This window comes from Astyanax mexicanus, chromosome 1 (assembly GCF_023375975.1).
Source record: "Astyanax mexicanus isolate ESR-SI-001 chromosome 1, AstMex3_surface, whole genome shotgun sequence".
In the NCBI taxonomy this organism is placed as follows: Eukaryota; Metazoa; Chordata; class Actinopteri; order Characiformes; family Acestrorhamphidae; genus Astyanax; species Astyanax mexicanus.
The window spans coordinates 108,732,772-108,750,353 of NC_064408.1; the positions used below are offsets into that span (position 1 = coordinate 108,732,772).

Sequence of the window (17,582 nt, forward strand, 5' to 3'; positions counted from 1 at the left end):
ATTTAATCTCCCTCTTTCTCTCTCTCTTACTGTGTGTGTACATGTATATGTGTTACACTTACTGGTAGATGAGAGCAGTAGAGTACAGTTTAAATAGAGCAGTTACAGGAATGCAAGAATTATCTTGTCAAGCTGAAGACAGACTGTAAAACAGAATCCAGTTTATTATTAGGTTTATTGAGATACTATAATACATAGAGATACTCCAAACATATGTCAATACCTGGTGCAAACAGGCCCAAGATGCTCTGTAATCTGATTACAAGTGCTCACTCAATCCACATTTGGAGGTGGTCAGACAGATATCGTACATATTAAATACACATTTTGATGAGAAACACTTGTTTAGAGTAAGATTTAATCTGGTCACACTGGTGTAAACAACATCCAGATACTATCCACATAAAAAAACATGTTATTATTAGGTGTGAACAGACTTAGCGACATTAGAATTGCTAATATTTGTTGTTCATATATATTTAATCAAAGTACTGCAGATAGAAGACGATGCCACACACATGGCAGCATGATCACACAGTGGATAAGATGGGTCTTGACATCAGAGTCGGAGAAAGCGTGGTGGAAATGATTAATGATCGCTGTGATGACCTTTATGGGCTTCAATTTACCACATTTATATTGGAATGGCATCATGTGTCTGTGAGTTGCCCCTTAATAACCTTTCTCAATAATTTTTCTCTCTGTTTCTTTCTCTATTTTGTTCTCTGTGATTGTTGTGTTTGGTGGTTGACAGTAATGCATCTTCATGTCTTCTCAGTGTCTCTTTCAGAAAATGAGATATAATGGCTTCCTCATGGTACAATAAACTAATACATCATTTATGACACGGGTAATTCAGAAATAATCAAAGCCTTCAGGTCCATCTGAATAATAAGCTTGGTGTGTTGGAACTAATCTCTTTAGGGTGATTGACCAGGCCTGATTTGTGGTCTTTACTGAGAACACTGAAACATCTGTAAGCATGGAAAATGTGTTATGGAAGATCCCTGCGTTTTAAAGTTTGATGTTTACACAGAGGAGCAGACACTGTCATAAAATCATTAAAATGTGGCAGCCATGCATGACATACGATCGCAAAGCAGAAACATTGTAATTCTTGATGTAAACAGCCCTTGTAATCAGGTTGTTTTCTCCTATACAAAAACACAAGTGCGTTCAGTTGGTTTATGTGGAATTTAATTCAATACAGCTTTTTTGCTTTAATATTGTTTTCAAATATTTTTTTCTGCCAGATTTTCACTGCATATCTCATCCCACAGTTTTTGCGATTTTGAAACTGTTCCAACTCCAGATTGTTGGGCTTCAGGCTTGTGTGGCAACAGATTGGAAGACATCACATGCAAAAATCAGTGCACTCTGTAAATGTCACAAACAATACACTATTAACTCCCAATCAACCACAGCAACCACTTGGAAACACTCAAGCAACCACCTGAGACAGCAAAGCAAAAGCCTAGCAACCAACTGAAGCACATTTATATGGCACATTGAAAACTGTACCATAGACTTTCTTTAACTTTAACTTTAAATTTTCTCATTCCATCATTTTTTAATTCATTTTAAAATGTCTAGTTGTGGTCTCTAGTATAAATAAATGCCATGTGAGCTGTGTTTTGTGAAAAAAACATGCTCCGGTGATTCTGTATAACCCTGCTTTAATTAACTGAATTAGTCTCTGAAGAAAGACAGGATTTCTACTCTTGTTCATGAATATTCATACATGCAAATATATGGCCTCTGATTGGCTAACAGCACTTCAGCAGAGAATGCAACCTGCCTTCCCGTACACCCACCAACCCCCATCATTTCTCTTAAGCATAATTTAAGTTTTAAGTCACATTGCTAAGGCCTTTAGAAAGCTTTAAGCAACACTGTAGCCCGCTCCCGCGTGTTTTTGTCCCGTTACCGCCCGCTCCCGCAAAAAAACGCTTCTTTTATTCCTGTGCCCGCCCGTCACATACACATTTCAGCCGCTCCTGCCCCGCGGTCCTAATAGGAATTGAATTAATTACAGTTAGTGCTTTAAATGTATTTATGTATTTATTAAAACAGCAATTCAGTGCTGAATAGTACTGTTACTGTGTCTGTGTGTGTGCGTAATCAAGATGAAGACGGATGATCACAAGCCATCAAACCAAGCTGAACTGCTTGAATGTTTGCACCAGGAGTGGCATAAAGTTATCCAAAAGCAGTGTGTAAGACTAGTGGAAGAGAACATGACAAGATGCATGAAAACTCTCATTAAAAGCCAGGGTTAATCCACCAAATATTGATTTCTGAACTCTTAAAACTTCATGAATATTAACTTGTTTTCTTTGCATTATTTGAGGTCTGAAAGCTCTGCATTTTTTTTTGTTATTTCAGCCATTTCTCATTTTCTGCAAATAAATGCTCTATATTACATAATTTTATTTGGAATTCGGAAGAAATTTCCGTAGTTTATAGAATAAAACAACAATGTTCATTTTGCTTAATTATATACATATGAATATCAAAATCAGATAAACTGATTCAGAAACTGAAATGGTCTATTATTTTTTCCAGAGCCGTATTTTACAGTCACATCACCCACTCCTACCGCAGAAAACATTAAACACATAAGGATTCATGACTTATCTTTCCAGGAGGTTCAGTTTAAAACTGGGATGGCAGTCTGTGCTCTGGCCTTGTGCTGTCCATCTGTTTTTCCATTAGCTGATGTACCTCTACATCAGAGTCCTTTGTAGTAAATGTCGCAGCAGTGACGTCTGGCAGCGTTTTTCTGTTTATAGAGGTACGATTTCCAGTCCAGCCGATGCAGCACTCTTTCTGAAACACACTGAAGGACTGTTTCTGATGCTGCATCAGCCTCTAAACTCAGTAGACATCTTCATTAGGGTTGATGTGGAAACAAGTCTTAGCAGCCTTAGGCACATTCAGAAACGAGGGAAAGCTGTAGCGTACTGTGCATGTTAATAATTTCCATGCTAGTGTATTTAAAACACTAGACTAAAAACAAAATATACTGTATGGAATTACAGTGTGTACCACTGCACACATTTAGAACATTTAGAAATAAATAGTAAGAGATTTCACTGCAGTATTTTAAAGCTAATGTTCATAAGGCCAATAGGTTAGATCGGATTATAAGACATAATTACTGGAACTGAGTTACTGTGCAACTCAAAGTTCAGACAGTATTTTCAGACAAAATGAACCCAAAATATTACAGGGTCTGAAAGTGAAATGAATTAGTTTGTTAATTTACATTTATCACTTAATTACTGGATTGCAAAACATTCCAAATAAGGTTGGGACAGTAAAGCACTTACCAAGAAATGTGGGCTGTTTATAATATATGTTTATTAAGGCTTCAAATATGCTTTTTTTACTAGCAATGGGACGCTATATTGTGTTTCTATTAATACAGTAAGGAGTTTTGTTTTTATTAGTTTAATTATTTACTTTTTTATTCTGTTCCCTCACATGTCAGTATTTCTTTATTTATGTTGATATTAATTATTTACAAAATACTGGAAAAAATGTTTTCCAGAGAACATCTAGACAAAGACCAGGACAATGACATGGCAAAAGTCACAGGGTAGGAACCAGTATTGTGTCCCATGACTTTTGTCATATCACATGGAAGCAAAAAAAAAATGCTGCCCTGACCTTCTCATCAGATGTGTTTTTATATTTTTATGATTTTTGTATTGTATATTTAATATTGAAAACAGTAAAGCATGTGGAATTATTTTGTAACCAAACCAAAATGTTACATGGTCTGAAAGTCAAATTAATGTGTTTGTTATTTTACATTTATCAGTTAATTACAGGGATGCAACACTTTCCAAATAAGGTTGAAAGAGTAAATGTGGGTTGTTTATCAAATAGAGCAAATAATATGTTAATTGGTGCTTCAAATAAATACATTTATATTTTAATTATTTACTTTTTTATCATGTTCCCTCACATCTACAGTATTTTTTTATTTATATGGATATGAATTATTTGGAACAGACCATTTCTGTTGTAAATGTAATATGCACTGTGAATAATGCAAAAAAAGCTAGAAAAAAGGGAAAGTTTCATCATTTCTATGAAACTATAGTGTGATGTGGTTTAAAGCTAAACAAAAATAGCTTGATCTGAAGATGATCAGAACAATAGAGAGTTTAATTAAGGACGTGTCAACAGCCCAAAATTCAGAGACGCAGTCTGGCATACAGATGAATGTTGAGAAGCAGACGTGTTTAAGGAGCTGCTGATCTGAAAGCCTGGAATGATGTAACTGCTGTTAAGCAGGAAGCTGCAGGAAGTCTCAGCAGAGGAGTCTCATGGGAGGACTTCAAAGGTTTATGGTCCATTCTGAACACTCAATAGAGGAGAAATGGCACATAAGGGAAGGCCTGCAAGGACAAAACTGCAATAATCAAGCTGAACAGTGTCTGCAGTCGGGACAGGCCATATTCTTACGATGCAGTAAAGCAGTTATCAGCAGGATTTGGCAGTAGTTTTGTGATCCGAGAATTTAAGGAGTAACGGTAAAGGATTACTTGCAGGGCAAGTACAACGACATGTCAAAAGTCATAGAGTAGGAACCAGTAACGTGTCCTCTTTTTATGATTTTTTCATTGTACATTTAATATTGAAGACAGTAAAGCATGTGGAATTATTTTGCAAACATGACAGAATATGTTTTATACTTAATTTTTTCTAAGTAGCACATTTATCTTTGAGGACAGATCTGCACACTCTTGGTATTTTAATCTCAGTGTCTTCATGAGGTAGAGTCACCTGGAATAGTTTTCTCAGCATCTTTAATGAGTTCCTGGAGGTGCTGAACAATAGTTGCTGCTTTTCCTTCACACTGTGAAGCTCCAGCTCATCCCAAATCACTATTTTAGTTGATCAGGTTTAGATCAGGGGATTGTGGAGGATAAACCCTTTTTTTTAAACGTAATTCCATATGTGTCCCTTAATTGTTTTCATTTAATATTAATCTACAATGTTGAAAATAAATTAAATAAAAAAATAGTGAATTAAAAGGTGTTTTACTGTATATTGTATATTGTATGTATAATGTGGATGTGATTTCCATCAGAGTTGTTTGTCTGTTTGCATGGACTGTGGGTGGTAATGCCTTCTATAATGTATTCCTGGTCCACAAGTGACTTTGTGGATTGAGGAATGTTAAATGCTGGCACAACTGAATGTCACATTCATCTGGCACCCACTATCACACTCGTCTTGCCATGAACAAGATAACATACAGTTTCAAGAAAAAGTATGTGAACCCTTTGGGATTACTTGGATTTCTGTATCAATTAATCATTAAATGTGTTCTGATCTTCATCTATGTCACAACAATAGACAAACTCAGTCTGCTTAAACTAATACCACAAAAAAAATCTATATGTTTGCATGGTTTTATTGAACGCAACATGTTAACATTATGAAAGAACACATTTAGGGACCAATTTATGCAGAAATCCAAGTACTCCCAAAGGGTTCACATACATTTTCTTGAAACTGTAACTGGTACAGGTGTGGGTGTAACACCCTATTATGAATTCTCATACTGCTATCCCATGACTGAGAGTCTATACAGTAAGCGGATGGGTTCACTCCTTTGAGTCGTTCCTCCTCTGAAGGTTTTATTCTCTAGCGAGGGAGTTGTGGGAGTTTCTTTCTTGTTACTGTTGCCCTGGGCTTGCTTCAGTGGGATTATATGCTCTTTTTTATTTCGTTCTGCTTGTCTTATTTCAACGTTCCTGTAAAGCTGCTTTGTCACATCAGGTTGTAAAAAGCACTAGACCAAACATTTTGACTTGCTTTGGATAGATTAGTCTGGAGTCTTGCCAAAATGTTGTTTTTTTTTAACAGCAAGTGCTTCCTCTATTCACCTACCATGGAAATGAAAATGTAATTTGTGCAGTCTCTTTCTGATGATGGATGCATGTACCCTAACACCAACTGTAGCGAGAGCTGATGACATTTTGGAATTGTTGCAAGTATATATACATATTAACATATTTACATTTTTACATATTTTGCGGTCCTGTTCCTATTTGTTTGACTAGTAAATTATTATATAGACAGTAAAATCTCTAAAGTCTAAAGTCTCTAAAATCTTTGTAAATCCCTTTCCAGATTCATTTGCCTCCACATTGTTCATTCTGAAGGTCTCACAAACAAGATCAAACCAAACTAATGCTAATGAGGTTTAAAAAAGTCAAAACAAATATTAAATAAAGTATTTCATATTAAAATTCTCTCTATACAAGTTCAAAAAATGTGTGAATGATATGCTGCACCTGATCCTATTTTTAGACATTTTAAATGGTAATAAATGTGGTGGGTCCAAGTTTCTTCTTTTAGAAATGTTAACTTTATCTTTTAAAAGTGTAAAATGTACTTTTGTTGTAGTAAAACATGATAAAGAGTACTTAACTTTGATAAATAGCACACCTCCGTTCTCCCACAGCGTTCTGAGATCCAGAAATTTTAACAGTTTGTCCAAATACCCTTTAGACTGTTTGACACGGTGCATCATTTGCCCCGATAAATAGCTTTTTCCATAGTTATCCAGGCTCACAGTAGCTCCACACCTCCTTGCTAGAATCTGGAGAGCCCTGACATTTAAAATAAGGCAATAATAACTTTAAAAGTGCACAAGAAGCTTATTAAAAACCTCTGTTTACATCCTATAACGCTAGCTTCTGCTCCGAGTGCCACCATTACTGTACTGATAATGACAGACATATATACATAGACTCAGCATAGCCTGCCTCCTGGAGCCGGCTGCTACGCTATGCGGAGTCTATGCAAATATATGTCTATTTCATTATCAATTAATGCTGTGGGAGTAAGTAGTTGTTGCTATTCATCAAAGGTAAGTCATTTTTATCATGTTTTACTACACCAAAAGTCCATTTTACACCAGAGTTCTGCTTTAATAGTGTTTAGATAAAGATTATATGTCTATGTTTACACTGTTTAAAAAAAGGAAAGATTTTTATGGGGGTCCTAATTTTTACATTCCTTTTATGGATTTATTGAATTAATTTATGAAATATAATTTTAAAAAAATGTTACCATGATCATTGTGGTGCCTAACTGTTATGCTTTCTACCCTTTCTGTGTCTTTTAACAGTGAACATCTTGATGATGAGTGCACTATCAGGTAAGCTTAAATATTTTGTTCAAATTCTCAAACTTTATGAACAATACAATTAAAGGGCTCTTTATTAGTCCAGCGGACTAAGGCGCTGCCACTATGATCAGGAGATCACTAGTTTGAACCCCGGTCATGCAGCTTGCATCAGCTACCGGAGCTCTGAGAGAGCACAATTGGCCTTGCTCTCTCTGGGTGGGTAGATGGCGCTCTCTCCCCACATCACTCCAAAGGGTGATGTCGATCAGCACGAGGCATCTGTGGGCTGATGTATCAGAACCAAGTCGCTGTGCTTTCCTCCAAGCGCATTGGCTACTCAGCATCAGCAGCAGTTCAAAAACAGGCAGTGATTGGCTTCATATGTGTTGGAGGAGGCATGTGCTAGTCTTTACCCTTCTTATGTTAAGGCATCACTTGTGATTGGGGATAACAGCTAATTAGCAGCTGAATGGATTGAGAAATTGGCCAAATAAATTGGGAGAAAGATGGGAGAGAAAAAAAACAAGTAAATTAAATCCCATACTTTAATTTTTGTTTACTAGTAGTTTCATTTAAGAATTCTTGCTTTTAATTACCAATTTATTTCAGTTTTTTTTTTCAGAAAACATTATCACAATTTCAAACTCCTGATAATTTTTTACTGTACAATATAATATAATAATATAATATATACTTTTTGGCAAGTAAAAAAAAAATATATATCCACAGTAAGGTTTTTTATTTTATTTGAGATTATATAACATTTACTACATATACACATATTAACTACATACATATATAAATATATACAGTAGTAATAATTCCCTGTACAAGCCCAACATTCTACATACAAATATCCATAATGGCCCACAACCATATTATCACATATTGATTTTGTACATCACATTTCCTCACCAATATCTCTTTACAAATTGGATTTTTAATGCTCTGATTTCCTCCACAGCAACAGAGGACATCAGGCCTACATTCACTCACAGGCCACACATTCTGGAGTGTAATAAGTCTGTTCTTCAGCTGGAGATGGAGAAGTGTGGAGAACGCTTTAAGACTGATATGGACGAGGTGGACCCTCAGAACTGGTGCAACTTGACATATTTTATTAGGTAAGTGTCAGCGACTATTACAGAGGGAATTCAGCCTCACACATCACAGGGAGTTTATATAGATTAATTTCCCCTTACTGGGGCAGGGTCCGTGTGTGGAATAACCAATTGCGAAATTCATTCGGCACTGAGAACTGAGTTCTTTGTAGTAGTCACTGCTTTTATTTGGCAGCTTACGTAATTTGTATCTGTCCCCCTATACATACAGCCCTGGAAAAAATAAAAGATTAAAAATTATGAGTTTCTTTGATTTTTCCAAATTGAAAACCTCTGGAATATAAACAAGAGGAAGATGTATGATCTCAAGCCATCAAGCCAAGCTGAACTGCTTGAATTTTTGCAACAGGAGTGGCATGAAGTTATCCAAAAGCAGTGTGTAAGACTGGTGGAGAAGAATATGCCAAAATGCATGAAAACTGAGATTAAAATCCAGGGTTATTCCACCAAATATTAATTTCTGAACTCCTAAAACTTTATGAATATGAACTTGTTTTATTTGCATTATTTGAGGTCTGGAAGCTCTGCATCATTTTTGTTATTTTAGCCATTTCTCATTCATGCAAATAAATGCTCTAAATGACAATAATTTAATTTGGAATTTGGGAAAAATGTCTGTAGTTTATAAAATAAAAATAAAAATGTTCATTTTACTTAAACATCTACCTATAAATAGTAACATCAGAAACTGAAGTGGTCGATTATTTTTTCCAGAACTGTATATCTGTAGGACGCTGCTGGCTGGATATTTCTGGTTGGTGGACTATTCTTAGTCCAGCAGAGACACTAAGGTGTTTATATAATAAATAAATAAATAAAAATAATCACAAGGTAAAGACAAACTGAAATTAATTTAAATTCAAATTATGATAAAAATCTGAATAATGCCAAAACAGGAATACAATACATTTCACATGCAGTTAAAGAGCACATTCTCGGATTCTGATATAGGTATTGCCTTTTTTTCATGAAATGACTGCTGAACCCCTCTTGTGATGCTCTGCCGAGCTTCTTCAGCATGTGAAACGTATGTTCTGAACAGGTGATTGATATGGCCAGTCAAGGTTTCCAGTTCATAGCCATAACCACAGCATGCACATGACAAGCTTGACAGAAACCTACCACATCTATTGAATACCTGAGTACCCCGCCACTGAGGCCTGAACTGGATGGTCAGGCATTCTCCTTTTTCTCATAAGAACGTGCACCGAAAGATAATGTCCTTCAGCAGTTTCCTCAAACTATAGAGGATAGATTTTCTTCTTATTCAGGCCTCCATGATAAACTGAGGAGAATATTTTACATTAATGTGGAGATTTGTGCATTGTGCACCAAAAAATATTATGGTGCATACATGCATCAAAGCTTTGGTTTCCAGACTTTCACTAAGATCACCACAAACTACTGGAGCTATGCATACCTGACCTCCTGCTAAATCCTTCTCCAGCAAAAGGCTCATCCCATAAACACACCAACAAAACACATCATACATAACAGAACGGGTGTTAAATTTCATTTTCAAGATTTTTATTTATATATTTTTTCAAGATTTATATTTTATAAATATTTTTGATATTTGTTCTAGTAAGTTTTAATTTCACACTGTTATTTAGCAATTGCACTATTGAACTTTGCTACATCTCCTCATCGTTAACCATGTTTCTGTGTCTCCCTCTTGATACTTCTTGGTGTGTAAGAAGGCATGATTTGAACGGCGACGTGTGTAAATTCGCTTAGATGCCTTTCCTGGTGTTGTGACAATTCTGCCATCTAGATGAATACCTTTAAATGAAAAATTATCCTTAGAATATCCTTAGATTCTTTTTTTTTCTGATTATAAAAAAAGGATTAATTTGGATTAGATACAATAGATGAACATTATCTGTTGCACCTATTCCGGTTTGTAAAAAACATGCAAGCCAACTGGTGTCAGGTTGGGAGCAGGAAGGAAACGAGGAGAGTTGACGCACTTGCGAGTATACATTGAAAAAAATATAATAAACAGACAAAAAAAAAAAACTGAAACAAAAAGAAACACAGAGAACAAGGTGGTAACAAAAACATGAAAAAAACAAGACCATGTACAAGGGACGCAGGTAAAAACAGGACTATTTATATACTCAGACAGGGACAGGAAAGACTAAACACTTGGGACTGAGTAACAAGGGGGCGGGGCCACAAATGAACAGGTGAGCGTACTGAAGGCAGGGGTGGAGACAAGGGATAAACACACAGTGCGTGTGCTTTTTAAAAAAAAGGTTTTCTTTTTTCTGTTTTGACCGAACCAAATTTTTCAGGAAAATGGTTTGTGGTTGAAAACCATTGTCCTGATCCAAACCAAACCAAAAAAAACACTCTTTTTAGAGTGAAAGACCTTTAAAGCATTAGCTACACTACACAACTTTTAATATCAAAGCAAATTATAAATATTGTTTTTACATTTTTTTCATCAAACACAAAACAACTACACCTCATACAGTACACTACAATGCTGTTGTGGATGAAAAAAGTGGTCTGAGAGTCTGGTCTGTACAAACTGTAGGGGGTACTGGACTTAAGCAGCACAGCCAGTGGTCAGTGGAGGATACGCTACGTGCAAGGCAGCTTAAATATTTCTGTGGTGTTGGACATGAACTAGAACCAGAATCCAGATAGCTATCAGTTAGCTATCAGCCATGCAGGTATGTACATCATATCACAAGGTGAAACATAAGACTAGAATCAGAATCTGCTTAATAACAAGCCAACTTTAGCTTATTTGTACTGTGGTAGCTGAAAAGATTTGAACATATTTGGACACATATTTGTAGAACAATATGATCAACTTTTTGTTCTTGGGTTCTATTTAAGCAATAGAACACGAGAGGGAGTGTGTTATCACGAGTATCATCACAGCTGTGATTTGGTCGTAGGCACAAGCCAAAGGCGAGTGTCATAGATCATCACAGCCGTGATGTTATTCGGGATAACACACGACCTCGAGTGTTCTGTTGCTTAAATAGAATAGCTATTTTTTTTTACAAAATGCATTAAGAAAATAAATAAAAAAACGTTAAGAAAATAAGAGTGAATGCACTTTAATATGGACTGTGCCTTCCGACAAAAAGTATTTCCACAACAACTGTAACAGAACTGAAACTTAACTTTACGGTGTATGGTTTATACAGACCAGTTAGCTTAAAAGCAAAATTGGGAATAAGCGAAAATGGTAAACATTAGAACCGTGAAATAACGCTAATACTCTCCTCTCCTGCTCAGAGGAGTTATCTTCAGGTGAACGCTGCGCATTTTTTGAGCATTTCTGCCTGTTTTGCTGGGTGGTGCTGGTAAGCTAGCCGGCTGGACTGTGGTTAGGTTAGCGTAGCTTGCTTTAGCTCAGCATTAGCTTAGCTTAGCCTAGCCTGGCTGGTTACCGTTCTGGCTGACCGTCAGACGGCATTAGCCGAGCGATTTTCCTTCCCTTTTTTCCACAAAAGACGAGCCAGCGCTGCGGGCGAGCGTGCCGTGGTTGAGCGCTAGCCTGTGCTAAGCTAACGCTGCTGCTGGTGCCGGTGATTCAAAACTGTGCGGTGTACATACGCCGTTACTTGGCAACGCGTCGGCAGAGTGATACAAGTTTAGTGTGAGAAGGCCGTGATGTTATCACAAATATCAGCACGGCTAGAACACTTCTCAAGCAATCAGATTGTGAGGTCGGAACTAACTGTTCTGACCTCACTGACCATAAACATCAACACTGTTATCTCTCTAATTGCCCTCTCCAACTGACTGAACATCTGCAGAATAGAGCCAATCAGCACAGACTCGGCCAGAGTAAGAATCAGGGCAAAAATCATGTAGTGTAATGAAGGCATAGATCACTGTATTCACCCCTCATTCAGTAGCACAGTACGCCTGACTGTCCCCTGTCTCCCTCTGTATGCTCACTACGTTTCCCCACACCTTGAATTCTATTACCTCAGTAATGGCAACCAAGCCTCTGACACAAAACGTTTATACTGTACAGGGGGTTGTTCTTCCAGTGCCTTTCATGAACCTGCAGAGATTTTAAATGAACTAGCAGCCAGAGAGATGCCCTGAACCTAAACAGAGCCACAGTTTTACCCATTATCTCAGTTTAAATGATCTCCAGCATGACTCTCTTTTCTGTAAAAACCCAAGCAGAGAGACGTTTTATGCCCTGGGTTCTTACAGTAATGATATCTTAATGGCCCTTCCTTCAGCTGAACCTTACATGATGCTATTTCACCTTTACTCAACACATCTCTCTTCTTATCTATAAAACTCTCCCTGGGGCCACACCTGGGTTTTTCTCGCCTCAACTCACTGTGGTGGACAAGCACACCATCATCAGCTATTACTGCATCCTGTGTAGCAGATTCTGCTGCTTTCTCCTTCAAATCAACCTTTAAGAGCTGTGGGGCACAGCTATTATAAGTGTTTTATCTTCTGAAATTTGTATTCTTTACTCGCCCTCAGCCACTTCTTAAAAATTAACTCTGCCCTAAACTTCTAAGCCTCAATTACAATTTTATATTCTAGCAAAGCAGCCATTTAAATTGTGTATAATCATTATTATTCCCAGCGTTAACTGCAGCAGAAGCCTCTTGAGCTCTTCTTGGCAGCTCCCTGCAGATTTAAGATGAGTTCCTCTTATCCTCAGGCGATCAGTATGTTCAAAGTTATCAATTACACAAAATATTTGCTGACACCAAATCTGGCTGAATGAACAAATCAGGGTAAATGTAAAAAAACGTAAGAATCAGATCTGTGCAGATGCGGGAAGGAAATAAATTAATAAATAAACACACCGCTCTTCGCTCCAGATCGAACCCGTTTCGTTAAGGTCACGGTCCAATACACTACCACTGCTCTGGCTAGTGAATTGGGACACAGCCGGGAAAAAAACGCCTTTATAAGAAAATAGGGAGCCCAAGGGTGGGCGGAAACAGACGAGAACGGGCGGAAACTAGAGACAGAAGCAGGGGAGGAATGTACACAAAATCTGATGTACACAAAATCTCGATTTCCAATAATATGATTTCTAACATTAGTCACTAATTTTAGTTTGAGGTTGAATCTGATCACTTATGTCTGCATGATATTAAACTCATGTTTTCTTCTTTATGCATTATACAGTAAATTACTCTAGAGTGACATGCCAGAAGTCATGGGATAGCAGCATGTAAACTAATCATAAAGTGTTACCTTAGGAAACAACTTGGGAACACCCACACCTGTATAAGATGTGAGGTGTTTTCTTGTGAGTAAGGCTGAACACAACATATCCAGTGTGCTTGAGTAAGACCTGATAGTGGGTTCCGAATGCATGAGACACTTGTGCAACCTTTTAACATCATAAAGGTCATTACCACCCACAGTGGACAGCGCAGTGTCTGACTAGAATTGTCCATGCAAACAGACTAATGTCAGAAATAATGGGACATAAAACATGCCATAAAATAAAATACCATGTCCCAGTTAAATCTTCATCTATTCATGTGTTTGTTTTGTTTATTTATTTTGGTAATCAGTGTTAATCTAAGAAGGATGGGTTCTTCTTCTGAGTCTTGTTTCCTCCAGGCATCTTTCTCTTGATCTTTTCTTGCTCATTTAAGGCTCAAACCTGGATTTTTGTGAAGCTGCTTTGTGACAATGCCCATTGTTCAAAGCACTATATAAATAAACTTATGAAGCGCTCAGCTTTTGGCCAGAGATTTACTGCTGAATGGATATCCTTTGTTGGCAGACAAACCAGGCCAGTATCCTCATCTCTTGAACGCTTCTGTTCCTAAAACTGTATCTCATCACTGCAGTATAGTATATGAGCTCAGAATCTGAAAGTCTTCTTTCTGGCTATTTTAATATTCTCTCAAAGTAGAACTATTGTTTCATACTTTTCAAATGATTCCAGAATATACTACACCAACTTTTTAGGGTCACTGTTAAAAACAGTAGACCTTGAGAATAAACTTAGAATATGTTGAGAATAAAGTCATACTGTTTCAGTGTTTTGGTGATAATGGGCCAAGAGATAATGAATAATTTATTTTATTGTAAAACCTGTATAAAAGTATAACTACAAAATTGTCCCTCAATTTAAAATGAGGAGGTTGCTATGTTCTTTTGGTAAACTCTTTGGCCACATCATTTTAACCTTTCGTTGCATCAAAACTACTTTAGTGTTGTTAATTTATGATTTTAAATATTAAAACCTTATTTGTAAAACTATTACAACTTTATTCTCAAAGTATTCTCACTTTATTCATTTAAATAGTAAAACTTTATCCTCAAAATTTAACCTATGACTTTTTTTAATCACTATTATTCTTAGAATATGATAACTTTATGCTTAAAACATTAAAACTTTATTCTCAAGAATTTTTCACTTTTAGTCTCTAAATATAAAGATTTTATTTTCAGAAATATTACTTTTTTCAAAACACTATGAATATAATTCAACTATTACTACTACTATTCTTAAACTATATTATAACTTTATTTTTTAAATATTATGACTATGATTATCATTGAAATATTACGATTCTTTCTCAAGTAATATAATACAGGAAATTGACAAATCCTGCACCTAACAGCTGGGGTTATGCATAGGGCTCAGCCAGGATCTACTACTCACTCAACTAACAACAATAGCAAAACCACCACAATCTAATACTGGCTCGACAAGAATCCAGAAGCACAGCCTAACACTATGTTCATGGTCCATTGCCTCAACTGCCAAGTAACAGACCTACCAAAAAATAACCTATGAACACACAGAATCCCTCCTTAATCTAAGCTCACTTCCTTTAACTATGGCAACAACACACTTACCTAAGCACAATCACACACAATAAATCACATTATAAGTTGCGTGAGCAGAACACAGCAACCACTACCATCTGATACTGGCTCGACAAGAATCCAGAAGCATAGCGAACTATGTTCATGGTCCGTGCCTCAACTGCCAAGTACTCAGACGTCTACAAAAACTCATGAGACAAATTATTACAAGAGCAGGACCACACCAATCCCCTTCATCCAAACTCTAACACAAACTTCAGTGCAAGCTCTTCTCAGGGGTCATCAGGCAGGCACCTTCCTTCGTCAGTGTTTCGCTGAATTAGGCCCACGACACCTCCAGAAGGCTCAACAGTGAAGTCTGGCGTCCCAGACCCACCCCCCTCCAAGCCTGCTGTAGAAGCACAAACTCATTCCCTTCCCCACGTAGCCTCAGCCCTTCTGAACCACAACCACTGACTAGATCTTTCAGCTACATCTAACAACTCCAACACAAACTTCAGTGCAAGCTCTTCTCAGGGGTCATCAGGTAGGCACCTTCCTTCGTCAGTGTTTCGCTGAATTAGGCCCACGACACCTCCAGAAGGCTCAACAGTGAAGTCTGGCGTCCCAGACCCACCCCCCTCCAAACTTGCTGTAGAAGAACAAACTCACTCCCTTCCCCACACAGCCTCAGCCCTTCTGAACCACAACCACTGACTAGATCTTTCAGCTACATCTGACAACTCCTTCACTACAGTCCTTAGCACACGACCTCTAATTCCGAATTCAGACAGCAGTCTTGTGGCAGACTTCGCAACAAAGCCTCTAGTACCTACCTCTACCGGTCTAATATACGCTTGCCACCCACGCTCTCTCACCTCAGCCACCAAGTCTGTATACTTCAGCCTTTTCCTTTCATAAGCTCCATCTACCTCGTCTTCAAACGGAACAGTCAGCTCTATAAAATACACTATCCGCTTACTTTCAGAGTACAACACTACATCCGGCCTCAAGGTTGTAACCAGAATGCACTCTGGGATCTGCAGTTTACTACCTACATCCACTAATAACTTCCAATCTCGTGCATTGGCCCACTTACCAGCAGTTTTCAAGCACTGTGCTGTTTCTCCACTATGCTGCCCCTCACGCACAAACGTGATTACCCTACTGCAACCTACCACGGGCATGTTATTAACTTCTAACCGTTTCTTATCAAGTGCACCTGCAAGAGATCTAAGTACCTGATTATGCCTCCATGTGTAGCGCCCCTGGGATAGACTCACCTTACATGCCGACAAAATGTGCTTCAGCGTGCCACTTCCTGCACATAGCTTACAACTTGGATCCTCACCCACCCACTGAGCAAGGTTTTGTGGCGTTGGCAGAACATCATATGTAGCTCCCAAAAGAAACTTTATACGGCCTGTATCCAATCCCCATAACTCTCGCCAGGTGATTCTCCGCTTCTCTACACTTTCCCATCTCATCCACTGCCCCTGTTTACTCTGCCCTGCTGCTTTTGCCCTCCTTGCTTCCTCCTCCTGCTCACGAATAAACCCTGTAACCATACGCCTTTTCTCAGGTGATGTGGCCTTGCCGAATGCTTTCCAAGAATCACCTAAACCTAATCCTGCCCTCCCATTTTGCACCTGCCCCACAACATCCCTGTGCTCCAGTGCCCTCCTTGCGGCTTGAGTAGCTTCTCGAGCATTCCACTTTCTCCCAGACCTAGTCACTGGTGCTGTTGCTTTAACCAGCCCGTCTTTTGACCCTAACAACTGCATTTCACGTCCTACCTTAGCACATTTGAACTCCTCAACCAAGCTCGTCAACGGCAGTTCCAGCATCCCTCTCCCACACCACGCCACACTACTAAGGCAACGCGGCACCCCCAACCATGTCCTTATAGCCTTGCTCATAACCCTTTCTAACCTCTCAACCTCAGAAATCGGAATATCATAAACTGTAAGTGGCCACCTTAGACGAGGCAACAAACCAAACTGCAGACACCACAACTTTAATTTACCTGGCAGAAAAGACTTATCAATTCTATTAATGGCCTCCACCATTTCTGTCCTCAACCCTTCCACCTGCTCTTTATCATTCAGTGCTGCAGTATACCACCTACCTAAACTCTTAACTGGCTTTTCCAATATAGATGGTATGACTTCTCCCTCCATCATAAACCTTTCTTGTATCAATTTCCCTTTAACGATTGATACACTCCTAGACTTGCTCGGTTTAACTTTCATCCTAGCCAGCCTAAGATTATCATTTAACTTCCCTAGCAGTCGCCGGGTACATGGCACCGTAGTCGTTAATGTTGTCATATCATCCATAAATGCCCTAACTGGTGGGAGCCGGGTGCCATCATGCAGCCTCTCCCCGCCTACGACCCACTTAGAAGCCCTAATAATCACCTCCATTGCCATCGTAAACGCTAGCGGTGAAATTGTACAACCTGCCATTATACCTATTTCCAGTCGTTGCCAAGATGTGACACACTCCCCTACACTAAAGCA

At 38.2% G+C, this 17,582-nt stretch overlaps 1 protein-coding gene across 1 annotated transcript in view; it reads left to right on the forward strand.

Moving 5' to 3' along the window:
- The window catches only part of LOC103026338 (receptor activity-modifying protein 3), a 62,415-nt gene that overhangs the window by 30,289 nt on the left and 14,544 nt on the right, over window positions 1-17,582 (forward strand). The window contains exons 2-3 of the mRNA XM_007232423.4: window positions 7,157-7,186; window positions 8,121-8,280. Of these exons, the coding sequence (XP_007232485.1) occupies window positions 7,157-7,186; window positions 8,121-8,280 (190 nt within the window). The remainder of the gene's footprint in view (window positions 1-7,156; window positions 7,187-8,120; window positions 8,281-17,582) is intronic.